Raw genomic sequence first — 27,056 nt, 5'->3', positions numbered from 1 at the left:
ACAGGACCCCAGCCACCTACAACCCAAACAGAACTATACCTAGGCATATAATAATCAAAAATTCAGAAATGCAGTATAAGAACAGAATATTAAAAGCTGTCAGAGACAAGAAACAGATCACTTACAAGGGAATACCTATCAGAATTACAGCAGACTTCTTGGCACAAACCATCAAATCATGAAGAGTGTGGGGTAAAATAATTCAAGCTTTGAAAGATAATAACCTCCAGCCAGGATTGATTATACCCTGCACAACTGTCCCTAGAAATTAATGGAGAAACAAGGTACTTCCAGGATAAAGAGGATCTAGGGGAATTTGCAACCACCAATTCAACACTACAGAGAATACTGCAGGACATTCTAAAAAAGGAAAATACCAAGATTCCAGAAACAGTGGCAGAGAGGCCACAATGAATGGAGCAGGAAGCGAAATGAAGACAAACTGACAACTAATGACAGAAAACGAGCTCAACAGAAATGAGGCAGAAAAGGTTGGATAGTAGGAACAGCTATTTTGGACAAAACAAGATATCAAATAGCTAGTGCTGATTTAATATCATCTTCTTTTGAAGTCCCATCAAGCTTTTGTTCTTCTGTCTCCATCAGTCTTAACATGTATCTTATTGGATTTTGTTATATGTAATAATATAAACAAAAACTTTTATAGACAAGGAGATTATAGAGAAACCATTGTTCACTTTCTGTTAGTTGGTTCTAAATACCCTGTAATACTGTCATTCTCTTGAATGATTTTACATTGTCTTGATATGTTTGATGCTACAGTATACAAAGTTATATTCAAAGATTTCAAGGAGACCCTATGGTAACTACTTTTATGTCGGGATATCTTGTGGTAAAACACTATTTTGCTTAAATGGTTATGTTCTGACCTGTGCTGTTTTGTTGTTATGTCCTCTTATCTCAATTTCCTTTTTATTGTTTTTTTTTAATTTTTATCTAATTAAGGGGAAAAATAAATAAAAAATAGCAGGATATAGTATAGTAACCCACTTTGATTTCCTATTAACTTGATTTGAAACCCTGTATTGCTCTCACCATCTTGTTTTGACTGATTTTCCTCTATTCTGCTTTGCTTGATAGTACCAAGTTCAAGAGTATAGGCAACAACTGTGAAAACAATAAGATTCACTATGATGCCCATTCTGGTTTGACTATTATCTTCTTTTGAAGTCCTGTAATGTCTCCAGTGTTTTGGTTTTATGGGTTTTGTTCTTTACTGTTTTGTTCAATTTTATTATAACAGATGATATAGGCAATTCTTTTTAAGATAGCAAGAGGCATTATGGTAACCATTGTTGGTCACCTTGTATTCTGTTTTTACATCATGTACTATGTCCATCCTTTTGATTTGACTGTTTTGTTATGTCACATTTGGTTTTATTCTCTTCAAAAAAAAAGTAATAAGAACTGTGACAGTAAAAAAACCCACAATGTGTAATTGTCATTGTAAAACAAGAGAGGAAAAGCAAGTGCTCTAAAGGACATAACTGCATGTATATTTAAGCATATAAGGCAGATAACCATATTACTGCGTTTTTATGGATCATTGAACAGAACTGTTTGCAGTCTCACTGTTTGAATATCTACTTCATATGTTTTAATTTTGTAACTTGAACAATTATTTCTAAAATGACAATATGTAATCTATTAACTAGTGATTTTCTACTGTTTATTTTTTGAAATTCTGTATAACTTGTACCCTTTTTCTGTTTTTTTCTCCTTAAATAAAATTTTTTAAAAAGACTTTTAAAAAATCAGAGCCCCAAAATTCAAAGACCCAATCCAAAAATAGGCATCTGAGATGAATACATACTTCTTAGCTGAAGAAATATAAAGAGAAAATAAATACATGAGAAAATATTCAGCATCATTGGTCATTAGAGAAAGGCAAATTAGAACCCCACTGAGATTCCATCTCACTCCAGAAAAAGTGGCCAGGATCAAGAAAATCACCAAGAACAAATGCTGGAGAGGCTGTAGGGAAAAAGGAACTCTTCTGCACTGTTGGTGAGAGTGTAGACTGGTGCAGCCATTGTGGAGGTCAGTCTGGAGATTTCTCAAAAAGCTGGGATTGGAAGTCCCATTTGACTCAGCTATTCCACTTCTGGGTATATTCCCTAAGAATTGAAAAAACCACAGTGATATATGTGCACCCATGTTTATAGCAGCACAATTTGTAATAGCCAAATCTTGGAAATAACCTAAATGCCCATTAACTAAGGAGTGGATTAAAAAAGATGTGGTATTTTTGTGCAATAGAATACTACTCAGCTATAAAGAAGGATCACACTGAGACTTTTATAGGTAAATGAATGCGACTTGAGACTATGCTCATAAGTGAAGTAAATCAAACTCATATGTGTAATACCATATTGTCTCCCCAGTGTAAGAGACTGAAAGAATTAATAAGATACAAAATGTTCAATAAATAGTCAAGATTCAAGCAACTGCTCAAAGGGAAAAATAACTCGGGAAAGGAGAAAAGAAGGAGGGTAAAAGAAAAAAAAAGATACAAATTTGTATATACACACTTAAGATAGCCAGAATGATTTGCTAATTCTATTAGTTCTTGGAACATAACAGTTAAAGAGTCATAGCATTAGATCAATTTTGCATGTTTGTAATCTGAGTAACTCTTTTGAAGATAACTATGCAAAACAACTGCCTTATGTTCCTACCACCTTGTTTTAAAAGCCCACATTGTCATTGTTTTGAGCTCTTTGTTACTGTTATATATTTCTCTTTTGTTTCTCGTAATTTGTTTTGTTTTGTTTTTCCCTCTAATACGGAAAGGATAGACATACATGTATAGGCTTATAACTGCCTAGTACGTCTCCTAAAGGGTTTACAAGAATTGATTGTATTATGTGTGGTGGTATGAACAGGTACTTTGAAGAAAATGAGACATTATGGTAGCCATTGCTGATTTCCTGTAATTTTGTTGTGAAGTCCAGTAAAGCATTTATTGTTTGATTGGTTTTATTCCATTTTGTATTATTTATTTTCAATATGTATGAACATATGGACAGCTGTTTTGAAGAGAACAAGAGATATTATGGTAGCCATTGATAATTTTGATATTGTCTGGTTTTGAAGACTTGTAAATGTTTTCATTCTTTTGTTTTGATTAGTTTTATACTATTTTACCTTGTTTTAATTCATTGTGTGTGAAGATATGAACAAAGAGAACAAGAGATATTATGGTAGCCACTGTTGATTTCCTGTTGTCTTATTTTGAAATCCTGTGTTGCTTGCATTCTTTTGTTCTGTTCCATTCTCTTTAAAATTAAAAAAAAATTTTATAAAAGAAAACCAAATGATCTTTCCTAGAACAGTCTGCTCAGCTGCTGACTCCAAAAAAGTGCTCTAGATGGGGAGAGGGTGACAGAGATGGCTGTACGTTTTTGATTCAAACAGACTTTCAAACAGTTTCTCAAACACACAACTGTTCCAGAGTGAGGTACAAGTTTCCATTTGAGACGGGTACCCCTGCCCTGTAGGGCTTTACCAGGGAACTCCAGGAAGGAAAGTCTTTGTCATTCTGTTCATTACATCAGCACATATTCCACAAAATAAAATGTAAAGGGCCTTATAAATATAAGAAAGTAAAATGAACAAAATTGCAGAAATGACAACCCCATACAAATGGGAAGAAAAATCCCTGCTTAGGACTGCTGAGCCAGGGTTTGTACATGTCAGGTAATTATGGTGGATCAATAAGTGGAATGACAAATAGAGTAAAACTCTAGGAGTCCCATGACCCAGTGGAGAAGCACTGCAAACTAGAGTGAGCATATATTGATCCCCAATATCCTACAGAACATCAGCACTACACAGTTCAACTAAATGCATCTGGAGATATTCTGAACAGTTCACACCTCTGTATTACCATACCCTCAAAAATCTCTCATAATACAAAATTAGGGGCACAGCTACTAGATTCAAGACATTTCCTATAAAAACATTCCATAATTCTAAGTGTTCTTAATACTTGCTCTTCTAAAGAAAGTTAATTGCTCTTTTAACCAAAAAGAACATTATTTTTAAAAGCAAGTCATTGAACATGAAGCATTTTTTTGTTCTCTGTTCTGGGAATACAAGAATCACATTAATTTTGTCATCTTTTGGCTATGGGTACCCCTCCTGTGTCTTCCAACAGCATTGATCTATAACAGGGGAAGAAGCCAGGTAGGCATAAAAGGCATTTATTTTTAAGTATGTCCACTGTGGATCTATAGGAAAGACATAAGACTTTATCCTGACCATACTCCACTGCCTGAAAGTGAGAATTTCTGCACCATTGCTCATCCAAGGAATTCTCACTTTCCAAGTCTCTGCTACGGGCAAAAACCTGGTGGGTAATCGAAGCTGCACAGGTATTTTCAGCATAGCTCTCAACGCTGACTCAGACGGCACTTTGGAGTGCTTAACAAATATCAACACCTGAGCCCCAAATGAGTCATGCTCTTTAGGGTGAGGAGTGGATATGGGACGCTCAAAGCCTTCCCAGATAATTCTCATGTACAGTCAATGCTGAGAAACATTGCAGAAGAGGTGAGGTATATCTTAAAATTGGAGGATCCCCCTCCTTCTAACAGGTTTTCCAATTCTGCATCTTCTTTGCTTAACCAAAACATATTCTCAGACCCTTGCCTTACACAAAGATGTCAAAAGCAATCCTGTAGGATTACTCAAGGACTGAGGAGACCATCAAAACTTGTGAAATGGATTCCCTCCTGGTAGTACCTGTTCTGAGTCCCTCAAATCACAGATACTCATCTATTCCACAGTTTCCCCAACACTATCTCAAAGATTTACTCCCTTCTGAATCACTTGTAGAGCTTAAAAAAGGCAAGAGATATGGTTTCATGCTCAAGATTCTGATTCAGGACTAGGAACAGGGATCTTCAGTGATTCTGTTGCAGTTTATGGGAAATTCTGTTTATTCCATTATAGGCAAATCAGGTCTAGACATTCCTGGGGCTTAATTCTGTCTCCATGGAAAAAGACTTCCTCAAAGCAGAACACTCATGTACTGTTCTATAATCAAAGAACTACTAAAAAGAGTAGTGTTCTTTAACACAAACTAGAAAAAGAACAGTAATAGAGGAACAATGGTCGTGTGTTCTTAACCATATCTCCCTTAAAGGGCATGGGTTACACTGACTGGACCACCTTCTTCCCACTGTACAAAGAGTATTTGATGAGAACTATGGTGAGTAGCTGAAAGATAGTTTTCCCCAGTTGGAACATAAACTATTCACAAAGATCATTGCATATGTGGCTTTAGCCACTAAATTAATCATCTCTTATTTTAAGCATGTATCTTTGCTAATAATTAAAAATGGAGCCTAGTTCTCAAAATATATTATTATGAATCATCTTCTGGGCTACTGTACTTCTGGGCTACTGTACTTTTATGTACATTATAGAATACACAAATATTTTTAAATTTTAAAAGAATGTGGAAAAAACAAAGTTTTAATATATTTCCTTTGCACATACCAATGAATTTTCTTCCCAAAACTGGTATACCTAGCAGTTTGAAGGCTGCTGCTCCAATCCATTCACTGTCGCAGGCACCATTGCTTCCGGCCACTTACAAAAGGCTGCTTTGTGGCCTCTACCATAAGCTTTGTTAATCATATTTGGCTAACTGCTGTATGGAGCAACTGAGTCTAAAGCAACTGAATCATTTGGTTCTTGCAGTATAATGTATTATTGCCTTTTTGCTTAGGCTTACAGATGGCATCACCAAAAGAGCAGTGTTGCCCACATTCTAACACTATTGTCAGGGCTGCCAGGCTGTTGTAGTATAATTTCTCTGTCTGTAGAACTGAAAGCTGTTGGTCTTTCATGTACAACAATAAATACATTTAAATGTATCACATCTGGTGTTTACTTCTTCTAGACAAATTAGAATTGTAGAAGTGGTTAAATACACAAGCCTAGATGAAAGCCCAAAAGAACCTAGTTGAGCACATACTACACTGGCCACCCTTAGACTATTCAGAAAGTAACATCTGTTCCGAGCATGCCCTATAAAGGGAATTCCAAACAACTCTGAATTCTCCTCCCAGATTTTCTTTCTTTTGAACAGTGTGACATAATACACATATTACATGTTACATATTAGTACCATCACTATCACTATGTGTGATATTCACTGAACACTTACACTAAAAAACATACTAGGTACTTTCATTTATCAATCAGTTTAATTCTAACTGTTTTCTGAGTTAGACGTTGTTGCCTGTTGATAGAGTTAGGCCTCTGCACCCATGCAGTGAGGTGAACTCAAGGAGCTTGAGATCACACAGTGCCCCTTTGAAGAATCCAGGCATTGTTCCTGTCCTTGAACCACACACTCTTCTTAGCTGCCTTACTCCAGAGTGCATCTTCCTTTGCTAGTGAATTTTGGCACATTGGCTCATGATATTTGCAGCTGGTCTGTCTTCTGGGATACAAACATGAAAATTTGCAGTTGAAAACGAGTAGTTAACATGGTGTGAAAGGCATTACTATGATGCAAATAGAAATGCCATTTTATCCTGCTAGACTTCACATTTGATTAGATTTTTTTTCACTAAAAATCATCTCAGACACCTTGAAAACTAAATCTTATTCACATGTCACAATTAATTTAAAAAAACACATGGGGTGACAAGTTTGACATCAGAAAACGGCTACATAAGAAGAACAAGGTGGAATAATCTCAAGAGCCCATCTCCACAGGGCTCAGCCCAGCACCATACTCTGTACTTTGTATTCCACATGTTTTAACCTGGGAAGCAAGGCACACACAAACATTCTTGCTGTATTTGGGGTACCTTTTGTGCAGGAAACTGACCAGGTCATGTTGGGATGCTAGCTGTGGTTCATGCTAGCTTAATGCTCAGGCAGAACCAAAAAGTCACATCAAACCAACCCAGTGTGCAGAGGTTTTATAAAGACTTAACATGAGTTCTTGGACTAAGTGCTTTTTTTCTATCAGATTACATGATGAGTACTGGAAGAAAATCTTGTCCCTGCAAATAATGCAAATCCATCTAGATGAGTAGTTCTTAATTAATGGACAAGAACATACATGAATCAAATTAGGGAGACAATCTACCAGATGTAAAAATCAGAATGCAAGAAGATACACTCATGGAATCATGAACCAGAAGTACAAAGACGGAATGATGCAATATGGATAACTGGAAAATCCTGTTCAGCACATTTGAAAAAAGTCAGTTGCACAAGTGCAAAGTGAGAGCAAATCCTAAAAGCAGTATCTCCTATGACACTAAGTAAGTCAGTAGTTACCTGGGAGTGGTGAGTTGGACTTCCAAGGAATGCATAGAAACTTTTGAGATTAACAGAGATGTTACTTTGATTGTGGTGATGATATCATAGATGCACACATCTATCAACATATGTCAGACATGCACTTTAACATGTGTCACTACACTTTAAAACATGTGCAATTTATTGCCGGTCAATTAAACTTCATTCAGATTGTAATACAAATAGTGCTTGAGCACACACATGGCAGGAGGGGATATATAGGCAGCACCTTGCAAAGTTGATAATGTGAAATGCTTGCCAAAAGCTAACTGACTTATGGTCTCCTCTACCAAAAATTCCCCATAAAAAAGTTAACTCTTGAACTTATTCAACATGGGTTATCCAATACCTTCCTAACAGAGAGAAAACTGGATTGTGTCTACTGGTGACCAAACAGGAGAGTATATGAAAAGCCATACAGAAGAGGATGTAGCAGCCAGAATGTTTGGCCCAGAGTTGAGGAAGGATGACAAACGGAGCTTCTGTGTCAGAAAATGCCCATGACCTGGACAGTTGCACAGGGTAGAGCTCAGGCCCACAGGTGAAAGCAAATAAGCAGGAAACTAGAGAAATAACTAAGAAAGGGAAGCTGCTAAAAATCACACAAATATGAGGGACAGGTTTGGCCTTACTGGGTATGGTCAGACAGCACCCACATACTGCTTGCTGGGGCATGATAGCTGGTGTTCTCGGAGTGTGCCGTGAGTTTCCAGATACCTGCATCTTCTCCCCTTTCTAACATGCTATGATTTCCCAGGTAAAATAGAGTGACTGTTAGTGAACTAGAGCGTCCTTCAGCTTTATGACTGTAACTTGGAATTTAATCTCACAAAGCACATTGGCTATACTGCAGATGTGCAACTGTTAGTAACAATTAAGACCATTACAGAGTTAATGGAAGTTGAGTGAAGAAAAATGAATAAACATTCCTTTAAAATAGGAATGTTATCACTAGCCATATTCACTGCACAAAATTTTCTCTTGCACTCAAAAATTTAAATAAAATAGTAATGTTAACTTGATAGGTAGACATATAAACAACAACAGTATCTCAGAGATTAGGCAGGATTACAAAGATGCTACAGACCTTAGTTCCCTAGAATCTCCAGGGAACGGAGATCGGCATACTTGGTATGGTGATCACAGGTGGTCTCAAATAAGGAGACCCAAGTGAGCAGGAAAGGATAAGTACAGATGAATGATACAGAACATTCCAGAGACAAAGCTACACAAAGTGTAACACTCAGGACATATACAAGAGGTCAGAAACACCACCAGAGAAAAGCAAGCTATTTCTGGGTTCAGACATCTGCAGTGTCTGCAATACTATATCCTAATGCAATTTATGGTATTTATTTGAAATCACAGCCAGTAAGAAAGAAAACAAAACTTCATCCAAAAATCAGTTGACAGAGGCATGATTTCAGGTATCACAATAAAAACTCAGCTAGTCATTATTTCCTACTGATGAACGTCCCCAGGGATTTCTTTGTTGATTGTATCCAAAAGCAGCTAGTAAAGTTGTGTGTCAGTTTTAACATTTACACTCCAAAGTTTTAACACATTTCTACCAGCTCGAATGACTAATGGTACTTGCACAACTGTTGCATTAGATGGCTTGTAACCTTGGAAGTACATAATCACTTTTATTGGATTTTTTTTTTTTTTTTTTTTTTTTTTTTTTTTTGAGATAGGGTCTCGTTAATGCAGTTTAGGCTGGCATGGAACTCACTTTGTAGCCCAGGTTAGTCTGGAAATTTCAACAATCCTCCTGCCTCAGCCTCCTGAGTGCTAGGTGGACTTTTTACAAATAACATGAAAAAAAGACATCCAATGGACAGTCTTGTGTGTACTACCAGTGGTTCAAGCCACTCAGCAGCAAGACACATAAATTACAGACAGCTCCATCATGTTAAAGCATTCATTGGCTTTTAAAAGCTCACAACTTCTCACTGAATTCTATCTTTCTCCAAGGCAAGGCCAATGTTCTCCTTCAAGAGGACACTGATGCCACAAAGGCAGAGGTTTTCCAGGTCATGCAGTAAGTAAGGAGAGACAAGACTATCAGGACACAACTCTGGATCCTACTGGATAGCAAATAATTTATAAAAAGCAAAATATTGGTCTCATTAGCACAATGTTCTTGAACTCAAAACATGAGGTTTCACCAGAAACACTTTACATCTTCAATTTCCAAACCCCACAGCCCAGAGAAACAAGCTGTTTTATTGAAAATTAAGGAAGCTGTTGTTATAGTACCTGAAACTTGAGCTAAAAACAAACTGCCAGGGATTTAGCTCAGTGGTATAAGCACCTGTGTGGTGAGCATGAGATCGTGAGTTCAATCCCTGGTACCAAAAATAAATAAATAAAAACTGTTTATTTGTCTCACTTATATATTATGCTTTTAAAACATTTTTTCAAAGATTGAAGTTCCACAAATTCATAGCCTAGAAGAGATACTGAAAACTCTAAAGTCTATTCTCATGGATACCAGAGTATTTTACAGTTGTCAATTACATCCTTGCTGTTTAATCTCCTGGAGAATTCATAGCTTCTTCATTCCATCTGCCTTCTATAACACATCCACAATTACGAATTTCTTTTAGTGGTTACCTTTTTCAGAAGAACACACATTGATACTTCTTTCTATACTGCTCCCTGCCAGGCTTTCAAATTCTCTACCTATTCTTTGCATTTAGGGGGATCTAAGCTAAACGAGACGCTCTCTCCCAAAAGTTCAACCCAGGCTTTGCACTAGAATGCCTGATTTCCAAATCCCAGAGCCCAGAATAACAAGCTATTTTATTGAAACTTAAGGAAGCTGTTGCTTTATTACCTAAAACTTGATCTAAAAACAAACTGTTTGCCAGGATTTAGCTCAGCGGTATAAGCACTGGTGGTGAGCACGAGACCATGAGTTCGACCCCTGGTACCAAAATGTAGATGTAAAGTGTTTCTGATACCATAAGCTCTGACTCTCATGGGTTCCGAACCTACCTGCAGGAAGGTACCCACTGGAGCATGGGTCCATTTCAGTCACCATTCAGGGTAATGCCACAGGTGTATCTAGATGCATTCTCCTACCCCAAGATCTCAGGCAACAGCAATCCAAATATTCACTATTAGTCACACTTTGGCAACACAGCAGAGACAGATGGGGAATGTGGTGCTTCATTATCTTGGCTACCTGAGCAAATAGATTTGCTTTACAGTGTTCTTGGTGTCATTTAGAAAATTAACACAAAACAAACAGCTCAAAAAAAAAAAAAAAAGATCAAACCTGCAAGCCCAATAAGACGGGCTTCTACCAAAGCAGCTGGGAAATATATCAAAATTCTAACCCCACTGTAGAGTCTGAGATACTTAAGGGAAAAATATCTATCCTTTTGGCCCTTGGTGTTACCCTCAGACAGGATCTTCTCTGATACAATAAGACTATCAGGTCAGTCAACAGATGGTTGACTCTTACAGCTTCTTAGCTAATGTACGATGCTCTGGTCAAACAGATGGGACTAGATTTCATCTCTATTTGCTAGCTTTATGACCTTAGAAAGGTGTTCAATGCACTTAAATCTCTATCTTCATCAGCATCACAGAGACAACTAATCTGATGTGACAACTGCAAGAACTAAACGCATTAATGTGCCAATTATTTCTAGTCTTCCTTGACTGCACACCAATCATAAGCCCTGGGGTAAAGTACCACTGACTATACAAGGAAAATAACACTGTACCAGGTAGTGTCATACGTTTTTAATTCCTTACTTTTCAGCCATTCTACACAAGTCATTTATAACAGACAAGTTATTTCCACAACAAATTAAGCTCATGAGAAGATATTCTTATCGTTGGAAATGGTATAAGAATACAGAAACGAAAAAGATTACTTGAAATAATATCCACGAGAGAAAAACTTTTCTTTGAACATCCTTTAAATTGTATTACGTTCTTATCCAAAAAGCTCTAAAATGTCACCAGTGCTCTGGGCCAGCATTTCCCAAACAGAGTTACATGGAACATTAGTCCCTTGAGATAATCTTTGAAAACAGTTTTGTGTTCAACTATGATATCCAGAGGCACAGTAATGCATCCCCATCTTAGAGACTCAGTGCACGTCAACACAGAGATCCTGAGAAACTCTGCCTAAAAGGAAGATGCTTAACTTGATTCACTAAGGTTTCCTTACTCATATGACCACACTGGTCACTCTGCTAATAGGACACATAAAGCTCATCCCACCTCCCACCTTGTCTCTAACTCCAGTCCCAGAACTCCCTACAGATCCACTCACTCTAGATCCACATAGGTTAAAGCCACCTAGGTACTGTCCCCAAACCTTGCCTTTCTGTTTATAATAACTTTTTTGATAGAACTCATAAGTCACTCATTTAAAGTACATAACAATGGTTTTTAGAACATTTACAGAGGTGTGCATCCCTCACCACAACCAATTTTAGAACATTTCATGACCCCCCCAATCATACTCATCAGAAATCAGTCTTTATTTTTCCTCAAGCCTCCAACTATTAATCTAGTTTCCATATCAATTAGTTTTGCCTACTCTTGACATTTCATATAAATGGCAACATAAAATATGTGGCCTTCTCTATCTGGTCTCTTTTATTTACTATTTTTTCAAGGCTCACCAGTACAGCAGCATGAGTCAGGTCTTTGTTCCTTTCTATGACCAAATAATATCCATCATGTACATATGCACTATTTTGCCTATTTATCAAGTGATAGACACTTAAGTTGCTTTCACCTTTGGCTATTGTGAATAATGCTGCCATCAACACTTATAACCTTTTAGATTGAATATGAGAGGATATATGGGAGTGGAATCACTAGGACTAGGTCATATGAGAACACTATATTGAAACTTTTGAAGCACTCTTAGACTATTTTCCAAAGTGGCTGCACCAATTTACATTTCTATTAGCAGTGTATGAGAATTTTTATCTCTCCACATCCTTGCCAATAAATTCTATTTTTTTATTTCAGCCATCCAGTAGGTAGGAACAGTATTATCTCATTGCAATTTTATAACCATGCCTTTTGATGCCTGCACTTATGGTCACAGTTTCTACCTACCTAGGGGCCTTTTCAATCTGCATCCAACCAACTCATCCAGACACAGCTAAAACCCTACAGTTTTCTTGGACTCTGCGACACTGTCTCCAAACTCCATTCAGATGACCCTAGGGCATAGCTTCCATTTATACTTCCTGCAATTATGGGCTTCTGCCTTCTTTTGTCTTCTCTTTCCAAACAGTGAACTCCTTAAGAAGTAGAATGAAGGAAACGTCCTCTAGGTCCATTAACAACTGAATGGATAAAGCAAGCATAGTATTTATACACCCTTGGATACTACTCTGTCATAAAGAAGAATAAACTTCAGACATTTGTAGGAAAATGAATGCTCCTTGAGACCACAGGGCTAGGTGAAATAAATCAGACACACAAGCTTAAATATGGCATGGTTTCTCTTATGAGAAACTCAAAATAAAAATAAAGACCAAAATAAAAGAAAGATAACAAGAAATAAGGAGATGGGTCTTTCTTTTGCAAAAGGGGAGAGGATGAAGAAATGGAGGGAGAGGAGAGAGAAGAACGGAAAGAGATGAGAAAAGATTTGAGATGTACGTGTACCAGTTTCCTGAGAGGAATGTAATCACTATGTACTCTAAGCATGTACTATTAAAATTAAAAATACAAGAGTCAGAATTTTAAAAAGTGAAATGAGGTCTTATATTTCTTACTACTTCATAAATTTTTACTAACAATTTATCAGTTGATGCTATAGTTGATGCGAATAAAAATGAGAAAGAGGGCAAATCAATGGAGATAGTAAAAATCATACTCTTGAATCTGGCTATGTGGTGCATGCCTGTGATCCCAGCACTTGGGAGGCTGAGGCAGGAGGATCACAGCTAAGTCCAAGGTCAGCCTGGGCTACACAGTGAGTTCAAAGCCAGCCTGCACTATGTAGTGAGGCTCCAACTCAAAAAACCAAAAGATCAATTGATCAATCACTTATTCATTCTTTTATACCAGGGAAGCAGGAAGAAGGCCCCAAAGAAGCCCAGGAGAAATGAAATGTCAGAATTTTATTCTAGGGCTGGGGGTTTAGCTCAGCGGCATAAGCGTCTGCCTTGCAAGCAGGCAGTCCTGAGTTCGATTCCCGGTACCAATAAAAAGGAAAAAGACAAAAAAAAAAAAAAAAAAAGAATTTTATTCTATTTCTCAAAAAAAAGAAATTCTAAGGAACTATTGCTCCCTAAGATCTAGGTTCAAGGTCACAAGAACAAGACAAAGATAAAAGATTGGGAGCAGAACTTGAGTTGCTTCATTTCTCAGATGTTTCCTCAATCCCAGTCTCTGTTTCCTGATGAGCAGGAATAGCAAAGCAAAATGGGAATTCCCACTTCCAGCCCTGACTCTCGGGAGAACTGGGATGAGGTTATTCTCACCTGGCCATTTGCTTGTAGGCTTCTTCTGCAACAGCAAAGATGTGGGGATCCATGTCACCCATGTTTTGGCCGCTGTAGGCATAGATGACATCTTGTCCATAGATTGGCAACTGCTCATAAGGGTTAATGGCAACAAGCACAATACCTGCAGACAGACAAGGCAGTCAGATTTCTATAGCACAAGAAGCATGTGACCTCAGCTTAAGGCACCAATCATGTACATTGCAACACAAGAAAAAGAGGTAGCAGGAGGAATCTTAACCACTAAACTTAAATCTAGACACATTTGTATGACTCTGAACTAGGCATTCCTGAAAAGAAAAAGATACACACAGACCAGGCCTCCAGCTATCTTATAGCCTGAGAAAGCATGTGTCCTCACACAAGCACATACATGCTCATAAACACACACTCATAAATGATCAAACTGAGTTTATAAAATGCAACTCTGCAAAGCATTCCTCAGGTTATCCAGCTGACGTCCAGGTCAGTGCAGTTGTTACTCTCATGCTACAGCTGAGGCACTGAGAGGTTAAGTAGCACATTGATTGTACTCTCTGTCCATAAATTACTTGTATTTTAGTTAAGATGACCCATACACAAATGAAAAAATTAATTCCTTTCCCAGATTTTAATTCTTAGATGGGTTTTTAAGACTCGAATTCTTTTTGATAGAATCCTCTTCTCTCCCTGCAACACTCTACAGAGTTGTATTTTATGAACTCAGTTTCAATGTACATCAATGCTCCCTAGCCTGACTCCCCAACCAAGTTTCCAACTTGCTGTATCTGAGGCAACAGGTCACAGTTTTATTTTTGTTATACCATTTAACAATAATCAAAGAGAGTAAAGAAGCCAAAAATTGGAATATAGGAAAAGGAAAAGCAGTTGTTTCAGGAAAAACAAAGATGGTAATTTCAAGAGTTTCTGTTCTTAAGGATTTGCTATGGATATCTTCATTAATTCAATAAAGATTCAACAAGCAGCATATCTGTACACAGGCAAGTAAGAAGGTCAGAGAAAAAGGCAGCCTTTTAAAGCAGAAAAGTACAAGCCAAGCTCACATGTGCAGTGTGCATTTGACGGTGAGAGTATGTACCAGAGCTAGGATACCGACTGTTCTCGTACAAATCCAAGAACAAGCCTAAACCAGCTGCCTCACTGGGCATTTCTCCCTTAGTTGAGCAGTGATTAACATCAGCCATCCTACTGAGACAAGGGTAGTTTGTCACATTCACTGATTGGAAACCTTTTGAGGGGTTCAGATGAGAGGTACTGGAACATGAGCATAAAATCAGAATTTTTAACCATTTAATAAACTAACATCTAAAGAAAAGCACTTTCAAACACAGGCAGCAAAGAGAAGTCACCTACTTACCACAGTAAGTGTAGATATGGTTGGACTCTAAGAACCGGACCTTCAAGTTATGCAAAACTGCAGGTTCATGGAGATAACTAAGGGCAGTGAGATCATTTTCTCCCACCAAGATATCTGGATTCCGCAAGAAGGGCAGCTGGTTGCTTCGGACATCAATTGGATATTCCAAAGTCTAAAGAATGCAAGTAGCAAACATAATTAGGCACAGTTACAAAACCTGTACTCAACATCTTATCTTCTTGGCTGCAATCATTACCCTACAATGACACTAAGTGCTTCTGATAAATGTTTTAAAGAAGGCAAGAGGAATAAAATGTCTGAATTTCAATGACAGGTGAGCCCAGGTGAAAGATTTACTGATAATATAATCTCAGTGTATCAGTATAAAAGATCAACTCAAGAAATTCAGGAAGTACAACCAGATGCAGCAGGATTCTTGCTTCTTAATGAAGAATACTCGGTTTTTAATTCTAGTTGCCATAGAGGTGGCTCTTTCTCCCATCTAGAAGACTTTCCTTGATTGGTTGCATTTACTGCTGAGATTTCTTTACCTGTATTTCTCTCCAATCCCTAAATTACTTATTTATTTGGGTTATCTGCAATTGAGGCCTTGTGCTCTATTAGTGGAATCTGTATCACTTGCATATGTATTGCTCCACATCCTAAGTGCAACTCGTCCTAAGACAATAATTTTACCTAAAGTACAGTAAAGAACTTGAATATATGCCACCAGGGAGCAAAGTTTTACATCTTAAGGTCAAATTGCAAATGAGAGCCTTCTACTGTACTTTTTTGACACACCATTTGGACTATATAAGTGCTCAAAAATGTTTGAAAGGATACACATGTACACAGTAATTTACAAAAGGTTTTGGTATATTTAAGCAGGAAGAAGTTCACCATGTTTTATCTCAGTGTTAAATTTCTAATACCGTATTATCTGGGAAGTTTTTCTGGTTCAAACTTACATTTTGAGAGCTCTGCGATACGGTCTAGGAATCTGATTTTTAAAACAGTCCCAATCTTTTAAATAGATGGCCTGTGGATCATATTTTAAGAATTACTGGTCAATGTAAGAAATTTTAGGAAATTCCATGGACACAGATTCAACTTGCTGGGAGGTAACCGTCAATTTTAAAGAGAATGAACTATCAGGGTGCTGTCTATGCTGCATTTTTTTTTCCATGCCCCCTTTTAAAGGAACATGACCAAATTTTTATTTTTATTCTTTTTTATTTTAAAAATCAAAACAGAAAAAAGGACAGAAATTATACAGAATTTTTAAAAAAATAGGAAATTAACACTGGTTAATATATTGCAGATTGTTATCTTAGTAGTAGTTGTTCAGGTTACAAGATTTAGGCATAAAAATGATCAATCAAACAATGACAGCACAAAATGTTCTTTTTGATGAACAGAGATTTTTAGGATAGTTATCTGTCTTGTTATATCTGTTAGTGTTATATCTGTTTTTCTGGTTATATCTGTTAGTATGATTTTCTTCTGTGTATATGTGTTCTTTTTCATTTTTCCTTTTTAAATCAAGGATTTTTCCTCCTGTAAAATTTTCTATATATACATACATATACACATGTATACCTACATATATATAATCTTTCCCTTTCTTCCTTTTCTCCTTTCCCCTATACCAATTGTTCTTTGTTTCTGAGCACTTTCTGCCCTTTTCATTAAAAACAATATCTACTGTATATTTTGGATCTTAATATATCTTTCAGTTTTTTTTAACACTAGGGAGACAATACGATATTTACAAATGTGAGTTCTGGTTTATTCACTTATGAGTATGATCTCAAGTTGCTTCCATTTATCTACATGACCACATCTGAAGGTAAGTTATAAAGTCATCAAGTAAAGTACAATGGCTCTGAGTGCTTTAAAAAAATGGTAATAACAAATCCAGAAATAAATGCAAATATATTTGGAAAATGGCTACATGATGACAAAATTATAAGTAAATGCATAAATGCATTTTTCAAATAATAGGGGTAGGTAAATTAGCCATTTAGGGAAAAAATTAGTCAAGTTTGTTTTATTCTCTAATAAATTTAGATGTAAAAAATTTAAAAATAAAGCCAAAAAGAATAAAGATGAAAATAAGCAAGCACTGTATAAGTCTGGTGAAGAAGGACTTTTGAAGGATGCTTTTTAAAACTGCTAGAACTACATAGGAAAATATTAATAAACTTGACTATAATATAGAACTTTAAAACTACCATGAAATACACCACCTACAAAGTCAGCCTGGAGAAAGGCATTGGTATTCTGGATTACACAACATCATTCATACTAGTCAGGTTTAGAGCTTTTAAAAATCAAAAAGAAGAGGGCTGGGGATTTAGCTCAGTGGCATAAACGCCTGCCTTGCAAGGAGGCAGTCGTGAGTTCAATCCCTGGTACCGATAAAAAGGAAAAAGACAAAAAAAAAAAAAAAAAATCAAAAAGAAAACACCCCCAAAAGAAAGTTGAGCATAGTATACAAATCACAAAATAACAAATGGATGGCAAATGAAAAACTATTCAGGTTGGCCAGTAACCAAAGATACACAAATAAAAGACTTTAGTACTAATGTTATCTACCTGATAAGCAAAGGCCTAAAGACTTAAGAAGACCCTCAGAGGAAGTGTGGGCAAACAAATACACCCTATGTGGGCTCAGTCTTGCTCCAGCTCTCCAAAAGGCAGCAAGTAAGGAGGAATTTTTCCTTCAGAGGAGTCTTGTTTCTTAACTTCAAATAATCTTACAAGTGAACAAAGATACAGACACACAAATACCATAAATAGTGAAAGTCAAATGTGACATAGGCCCCTATAGATGGTCATGTAGCTATCCACAGAATTCTTCTAAATTAAAAAAAAAAGGTGATACAAATGTAGTATACAAAAAGATCCCAATCATTTAAAACTGTATATTAAATCTGTGTCAACAATGTCCCACCAAACACTACTGGTTATATCTGTTAGTGTGATTTTCTTCTGTGTATTTGTGCTTCTTTCACTTTTCCTCTTTAAATCAAGGATCTTTTCCTCCTGTAAAACTTTCTAGTTGTATTAAACTTTCTCTATGGAGGAAACTACTAAACAACTATCATGAAGATAATTCAGAAAAGTTCCATAAAGTAGGAACAAAGGGAAACAGAGTGCTGAGGGCTGATTTTAGTTCATTAAATTCTGAAGTTGGTAGCTGTGTTTTTTTCGTTACTGCAATAAAATACCTGAAACAATCAGCTTATGAGGAAAAATCATTTATTCTGACTCTTCATTTCAGGAGTTCTGAGCCATCTTTGTTTGCTCTATTGCTTTGGGCATGTGCAAGGCAGAGCATCATGGCAGGGAATGTGTGGCGCAGCAAAGAGGTTCACTTCCTGGTGGCCAGAAGCAAAGACAGAGGGGGAGGGACTGGCACACCCCAGTGATCTAGCTTCCTTCATAGACCCCTCCCAATAGCACCACAGGCTGGCCGATAATCATTTAACACATGCACCTTTGTGGAATACTTGAGATTTGAACTCCATCCATCATCTGAGTCAACAGGCAACACCTCCCTAAATCACTCTAAAAACATCCTTTGGAGATGTGCAGCAACTCTCTCTGTTCATCCCATCCCCTTGGCAAGTAGCACAGGGATAGCCAAGCATGAAACCACAGCCCCCATCCCAACCTGTGCTCGATATTCAGATTGAAAGCCATGACTTCAGCCCAGTGTCTGCACACCCTCAGGCAGAAACACTAGCATTCTACCTTTTCTCAAATGAATTGCCTCTCAGAAGGCTTCCCATATCGTGCAAGGCAAATGCATATGTAATTTTGTGAGAACATGTCCACAAATAAGTCAGTGGTATTGGTTACGGTAAAATTGGTAAAAGGGTAAAAGGGTAAAAATGCCAGAGCAGCAGAAAAGAGCAGGACTTGCAAGCTCAGCATTCCAAGTTACAGACTCCTGGGTGTGTGGACATCCAGAGGGAAGGAGAGATTAAGAATAGATTGTTGTTGTTGACAAGAATTCGAATCTAGCACAGCTATTAGTGCCTAACATTTACAGCTGACTGTGGCTCCAGAGGTGCTGAGTATTTGCAATCACTGCACATAAATGAAGAACACATTATAATACTGCATGAATCATAGTACTCCTAAATTCGTTTATACAGAGGTATAGGCACAGCATTCCTAAAGCACAGATGCTAGTTCCTTGCACTGGCATCTATGTGGAGACTGAATAGAATAGCAACCATCTTTATTCTTAAAATACTGTTTTATACCCAGGTATTGCAGCATACATCTGTAATCCTAGCAGTAAGGAGGCTGAGGCAGGAGGGTCCTTGTGAGTTCAAGGCCAGCCTGAACTGCATAGTGAAACCCTGTCTCAAAAAGACAAGAAACTCAGTCCAAAAAAGTTTCATATTTAAAAATAAAAATGTTAGACTTATTTCAATAGTTTTGATAATATATACTTGAAATATTTAAATAGATGTAGGGTTACATCTTCTTGCTACCACTACATTTGATGTTAGGGCAGGCTTGGACACACTGAGAGTATACTTCTCTCTGTAAAGCTTATCTAATTCCCATCTTCTTTACTCTCATGAACAGAAGTCAGGTCCTTGCACAGAGGGAGCATTTACCATCAAGGTGTCTGACAGATAGTGGACTCAAACTCATAGTGGATACAAATTACATTCAAAGAACCTAAAAGCAAAACCATGGTAAGGGGAGAGTTTTCCCAGCCACTAGAGGGCAGGAGTGGAGCGGTTTGTAAGGGAGGCGGGGCCAGGAAAGAAACTACATGCCTGGGCCAGAGTTAACACACCAGTCAAAGCTTGAGCATGCCACATGGATGGAAGGCTATGTCTCCTGAAAGGCCTGACCCATTCAGAGGCAGGGTTCTAGGCTAAGGGTTAGCACACAGACATTTTATATTCATCATGGCTCTCAGGAGGAAAAGGTGGAAGACACTATTCTTTTTACACTAGGTGTCAGGTAAAACATTTACCTTATGGTAGGAGAAATAAGCCAGACACCGAAGCACTAACACTGTATAATTACACTTGTACCATGTACCTGGAACGAAGCCATGGAGACAGAAAGTAGAATGGTGTATTCCAGGGGATGAGTGTAGGGGATTACAAAGTTAATGTTGAATGGGGACAGAGTTTCAGGTTTACAAAATGAATACAGCTCTGGAGAAGGATTGTTATGATGGTTCCACAGCTGCCAAAGCTACTCATCTGATCACTTAAAATGGTTAACATGGCAAATCTGACATTACGTATGTTTTGCCATAATAGTCACAAATGAAGTTTATACAGTGAGAAGTCTGAATACCCCGAACACATGCAGGACAGTCCAACATCAAGGAGGAAGGTCCTGCCATTAACCTGGGGTTAGGACACTCTTAGCAGAGAACCTAACTGTAAGCTTTTTCCACTAAAATGCCCTAACATTTTGAGGGTAGGGAGAGCAGCTGGGTCAGATATCTGCCAGCAAGGATGCTTTCTGCTTCAGAGGAGATGCTCTGAGTATTCAGCATTCAGCCAGGCAGCTTCCACACTCCTGCCTCTGGCACACAGTGGCCAAGATGCTCAAAGTTAACTATGAGCAAACCATGGCCCCTGAGAAAACACTCAGCCTGTTTTCTCGAGAGGGGCTGATCTCCAGCCCCAGGCTTCCTTCTGATTCCATACTGACCAGCCTCAAAGCCAAGGAGCTGGACAATGGGCCTCAGGAAGCCACCAGACTAGTCAGTCATGCAGGGCCAAATCCATGTGCAGCCAGAGAGGCCAGCATCTGCTCTGTGTTAGCAGCATGGCAGATCATTCCTCGCTACCTCTGTACAACTTTTAAAAACAGCCACCCACCTGAAAAGATCAACTGCAATGAAATCTGTTGGCAGAAGAAGACACATCACTCAAGTGGGTGGATTCATTTCATTTTGTTTCGGGTGTGGGGTGGGAAATTATTCAACATGGTAAACAAGATTCCATCTGGTGGGGGTTTTGTTTTCACTTCAAAACCAACAAGAAAGGCTTAGCAAAGGCTGCCTGCAGTTAGGGAAAGGTCAGGGCCACACCTTACAAACTCATAGGTCCTCCTCCAGTTTTAACAAATGGCATGTCCAAAATGATGCAAAACTAGTTAGCAGGAGAATGTTCAAGCAACAGGTTAATCACGAACCATTTAGACCAGACCAAAGTGCTTGAAAAAAATGAAAAACAATGAGACAGTAAGTAGTTTAGAGGATGAAAGGACATGAAACAGAATTTGTGTTGTAAGTTAGGGATGGCAACAATTATGCCAAACCAACCTTTCCTCCAAGCAATGCCTGCTCACTACCCCAAAGCTAATTCTCCATGTCTTCCCACGTCTCGTTGAAAATCACCTGACTGTTACTTTCTCCATTGGGGTTGAGTACTCTGGTTTTCTTTCCTTCCCTTTCCCACACCCAAGAGACTCTTAGGTCTCAGGAATGTGGTACCCACGACTCCTACCGGGATACCCTGCTCTCAGCCCATTGCACCCTGACCCTTAGCAACCGGCTCCTTTCACACCCTCTCTCCTCAAGAAGCTTGGCCTTGCTGGGCAGCAAGGCCACAGTAGGTTTCTTCACTTGTTCCCCTGCTCCTCACTGGCTTGCTTCTTTGTTGCAATGTGTCATGGAGACACTGTATCATTTCTATTTTACATTCACCGCTTCATCTAACACAGAGCTCCTGAAATGTTAGGGCTGCAACTTTCTACCCATCTGACCCAGCACAGTGCATGAAATTCACAAATCACAGTGGGCTGGTCACAAAACGCTCATGCAAAGCTGAATCAGTTCTGAGGAGGAATACAATTTCACAATGACTACTTTGTCCCTTTTTGAGGAAAACAACCTGAAATTCCTCACAAATCAAAAAAGAATACTCTTCACAGAAGCCAACATATAAAAAGTTACGCGCCAGGCACTACTTTTAGAAAATAATAGACACTGTTATGGTTCACATTCAGGATGCCCCATAGCCTCATGTGTTCAGAGGCAGGGCTTAGGGAAGGTCACAGGGCTTATCAGGTAGGGCACAGTCAGAAGAGGCAGGGCAGTAGGGATATGACCTGGAGGAGAGTATCTCCCTTCCTGTTCCCTTCCCTTCTGCTTTCTGGCAATCTTGACTTGAGCAACTCTCCTCCGCCTAGGACTTCTCACCAGGTACTTCCTGACCTAAAGTAAACCCACAGTGGGCTATAACCATAAATCAACATGAACTACTTAAAACAGGATAGGTTTAAGTGTCAAGTATTGTGTCTTAGTGACTGTGAAAGTGACTAAGGCACAGAAAGAATGCTAGCCTGATTGAGGTCATAAAGTCAGTAAAGGCTGAGTCAGGATCCCAGCAAAGCAGGCTGGCTCCAAAGTCCATGCTCCTGACCACATCTGCAGTGTTCCTTGGCACAACTCCCTTTCCTGGCCACCCACAGATGCCTCAACTCCACAGAGGGGACTTCTTGTTCCCTCCGATCTACCAAAAGGATTCTTGTCCCAGACATCAATGATTTTTACACTGCTAATGTCAATGGAAACTTACTATGTGACATTCAATGAGCAGCTCATAATTTAGTACTTCTAGTTTATTATCAATAACAACGAAGAAAGAATCCAGAGTCTCAGATGCTTTAATGACCAGGAAAAGTCTAAGCACACAATGTACCATAGAATACTATTTGGCACATGTTTAGTGTCCCACTTCAGGACCTGCACTTACAGTTTCATCTTCCAGTTTGAGCTGGAGGCTCTTTTCTCCTTCTTTATAGTCCTTCGTTAGTTCAGCCGAGCGCCACACTTCATCTGGGTCAGGAATCCAGACTCTTGTATACTGAAAGATAAGAGAGAATAAATTTAGTACAAAATGGAAACATTTAAGTTTCTAAACACGTATCTAGCAGGGGCCCTGTCAGACAAACTTTTAAAGCCATCTGCACATACCTTTCCTCCCTTTCAAGACACAAGGTGATCCAATATCATGATAACAGATAAATAACTCACAGGATTGATAGCAGAGGGCACCTTCTAACTCGTAAAAAACAGATCAATGAAGTCAGACTTTGGCCAAAAAGCACTATGTATACATTTGGTTAAAGCCACAAGGATTTTGCATCATCTTCTCAAAGAATGATTAAAAAAAAAAAAAGAAAAGAAAAAGCAATGTCAGAAGGAAGATCTGGCATGCTAAAAGCAACAAAACAGCACACATGGGGCTGGGGATTTAGCTCAGCGGCATAAGCGCCTGCCTTGCAAGCAGGCAGTCGTGAGTTCGATCCCCGGTACTGATAAAAAGGAAAAAGACCCCCCCCCCAAAAAAAAAAAAAACTAGAACACACAAAAACTAAGAGCTTAGAGCAAATCTTTACAGTTTGGGAAACCCTGCTCTGATATTCTGCTTTCAGAGGTCAAGTTATTTTCCCACAGAAGTAAAAGTAGTCAACAAATCCAATGCACTTCAGCATCCAAGTTGTCAGCCACTTAGATTTCTTTGTGTATTCTTTAAGCCACACACATAACACAAAATTGTTACTTCACATCCTGCAGGTGCTAGCCTGACTTGGAGATAGTTATTTAACCCAGCCGAGTTCTTGCAGGAAAGAACACAGGCCTTCTTGGTAAGCAGGAACACAGAGAGTAGTAGCCAGTGATATACCAGATACATTCTCTATTTCACTAAGATTCTTAGTCCTGGCTGCATGTTAGAATCACCCGTGAAACTGAAAACTAAGCTCTGGGTTCCATATCAGACAACATCAGGGTCTGGGGTGACAGAAAAGGTCCTCAAGAGGGACAAGCATTCGCAGCTTTCAACTGCAGCGTCTGCACGTACTATCATCACTCTTGGTCTCGCCCTTCACGCAGCTGCCAACTTTCTGAATTTTCCTCTCCTGGCTAAGGGATTTCCATGGGGCTCCTTTGCTTCAGAGGTTGTACACACATACATTCAATTTTTGTGCCACAGAACATTCTTATGGCTCCTTTGGTCAAAAAAGTTCAGCCAGAATGTATGCTTGAGGCGGTATAATCCATACCTTTCCAGTGAACAATAGCTCTAAACAAAGTGCTAGGACCAATCAGCTACCTATGCACAAGCAGACAGCCGGCTTTATTTGGGCCTTGCTTCTTTTTTTTTTTTAAAAGACAATATTTCCCTCTCTGTGGTCCTCTGCTTTTTTGTTTGTTTGTTTGTTTGTTTGTTTTTGTTTTTTAAAGCAACTCCTGCCATTCTAGTCTCTAGAATCAAGCAGTAAAAGTCCTAAGGCAATACAATCAGAACATTAATCAGTGAGAAAGAAAACATTGACCCGTTTATATGTTTCACATTCCAGCCCAAGGTATGTGACTAAAAGTTTCATTTTTTTTTTCTTGGCATTACAAAGAAGCAGACTCACAAAATCATAACCTTCTCTCTGTGCCTCAAGCCTGTCTCAAAGCACATTATTATGGTATCTTTACAGTAAGATACTGTAGCAGTTTATAGAAACAAATAACTTTATAGTTACAGTATCTGGGAGTTTCTGAGTCAAATATAATCTCTAGAGAAAGCTTTCTGAGCATCTGTCAACCTCAACAGTCAGCATGCCTTTTCCTCTCGGGTGTTTTAAGTGGCCCTCTCCATGATCATCTAAGCCCACCACCCACTCAGCTGCAATTGTAATATGCTGTTCCTAGGCGTCAGATGAGTGGCCTCGCTCCAGCCTCATGACAGCTCTTTCTGGTCACTATGCAGAATTATGTTCCCAGAACTTCCCTTCTGTCGGCACACCCAAGCAAGTTTACCCAAAATAAAGTCTCCACTCAATGTAAATGATGTCCAGAATGGCTCAAGATATCACTAGGACAAATAAACAAGAAAAAATACAGGAAATCTAGCAGACACGGAATGGAGGTGATGTGTGGACACTCAAGTCAACAGCCCAGTCACAGCCTCATGTGGCCTCCATCCCACTGCCACGTGCCACTCACAGCACAGGTAACGGTGGGCAGCACTGGGAGAATCTGCTGCCTGTCTACTTCCTCTGCTCCATTCCTAATCTGAAAGAGTGCATTTACCTCCCATTTCTTACAAATCTCTTTTTTCAAAGGAGACCAAAAGTACCTGGTTGGTAAAAAATTGAGTTCTGTATTCCTCCATTTCTACAAAACTAATCAGAGCATCAAGAGTGTAGTAAGATCCTAATGATCCTATATTTAGCTCTATTGTGTTGTTTTTTTTTACCATGTCTCTATTCTTTGAAATAGTTGAACATACCTTCACATACAATAATATCAAACATAAAAATATAGTATAAAACCATTCAAAAGAATGAAAGCATTATAGGACCTCAAAACCAAGTAACAGGAAATCAGCAATTACTATATTGTATCTCTATAATATAGTGTAATATTATAATATCTCATTTTCCTAAAAAAAATTATCTATACTACCACACATAATAAAATCAAATAAACCACACAGGATGGAACCAATCAAAACAGAAGAGCAGGGGCAGGGGATTTAGCTCAGTGGCATAAGCATTTGCCTGGCAAGCGCAAGGTCATGAGTTTAATCCCCAGTACCCAAAAAAACCCCAAAAAAACAAAAAAAGTCCAGAACAAAAGCATGGTAGGACTTCAAAACAAGATGATAGTAAATCAGCAATGGCTGCCATAATGCTATATTTAGCTCTTTACTCCTTCCTGTGAGGACCTTGGCATCACCATGACCTAGGGACATGTTAGGAATGCAAAGCCAAAGCCTTCCCCTCGACCCACTCCATCAGGTCCTACATGTCTGACCACTGTGTCTGATCCTGAAACATGGTCTCTCATTTCTCCGCCTTGGAATGGGTTAGCAAACTACAGCTGGGAGCCAAAGCTGGCGCTGTGCCTTTTTTGTACATGAGTTAGAAATGGGTTTTAAACTTTCAAATGGTTAAAAAATATCAAATGACTGATTAGTCATGTAACATGAAAAAAAATTACATAAAAAATGTTGATGTCTAGAAACAAGATTTTTCTGTAATATAGCCACACTTACTCATTTTCATCCTATGAATAGCTACTTTCACACTTCAGTTACAGAGTTGAGTTGTTGTGTCCAGAATACTTACTATGTGACCCAGAATACTTACTATGTATTCATAGCTAATGTTCACTAAATTCCAAAACTATCAATAGAATATGTCTTTATGGAGGACTCAGTTTATTCCTATGTGATAAGTCTCTCATGGTCCAAAACAGTACAAATTAACTGCACTTCAAGAACCTTTAAAATCCAGCTGAGCAGATAATTTCCATAAAAATATTCTCTAATAGAGTGATGTGACCAATTTGTAAGAAAAATAACTACCTCATGGGAGGAGGAGAAACAGGGTATGTAACAAGTTAATGCAGACTTAAGAGGGGTTAGTGAGCACATATTATATATGTGAATCTGATTAAGAAAACCTTAGACTCTCATTCAGTAAACATCTGCTGTGGGCTAAATGCCAACACACATACATCTTCAATCTCTTCATTAATGATACTTGTGGATAATGCACCAAGAGTATAGGAGCCCAGTCTTAAACCAGAATGACATCAACCCTGTGTTTTGAGGGTACAGGGAAGTTGGCATCTGTAACCTCCTTGCCCATTTGTTTCTTGCCTCACTTTTATCCTACTTCATGGATTTTCAACCTGAAACTCCCACTGGGCAAGGCTGTTTACCTAATGTCACGCTTACCACACAAGCAATTTACTGGATGTCCAAGGGTCATTTACCCATAATCAAATTTCACATACTGACTTTGCAAACAGTTAACCACCATTCCTTCCTACCACCTACAAGACACATCAA

General features: G+C 38.5%; 1 protein-coding gene across 2 annotated transcripts in view; it reads right to left on the bottom strand.

The window, feature by feature from the left end:
• Myo5b (myosin VB) overlaps positions 1 to 27,056 on the bottom strand; it is a 359,763-nt gene that overhangs the window by 197,618 nt on the left and 135,089 nt on the right. For both annotated transcript variants that reach the window (XM_063231700.1, XM_063231701.1), the window contains exons 2-4: positions 22,956 to 23,066; positions 15,202 to 15,373; positions 13,824 to 13,968 (exon numbers count right to left, since the gene is read on the bottom strand). In XM_063231700.1, the coding sequence (XP_063087770.1) occupies positions 13,824 to 13,968; positions 15,202 to 15,373; positions 22,956 to 23,066 (428 nt within the window). The remainder of the gene's footprint in view (positions 1 to 13,823; positions 13,969 to 15,201; positions 15,374 to 22,955; positions 23,067 to 27,056) is intronic.

This window comes from Cavia porcellus, unplaced genomic scaffold (genome assembly GCF_034190915.1).
Source record: "Cavia porcellus strain 051 isolate PalLab524CR breed Dunkin Hartley unplaced genomic scaffold, mCavPor4.1 scaffold_20, whole genome shotgun sequence".
Classification (NCBI taxonomy): domain Eukaryota; kingdom Metazoa; phylum Chordata; class Mammalia; order Rodentia; family Caviidae; genus Cavia; species Cavia porcellus.
Note: the sequence above shows the minus strand (reverse complement) of the source record. Positions and strands in the feature narration are given on the sequence as shown.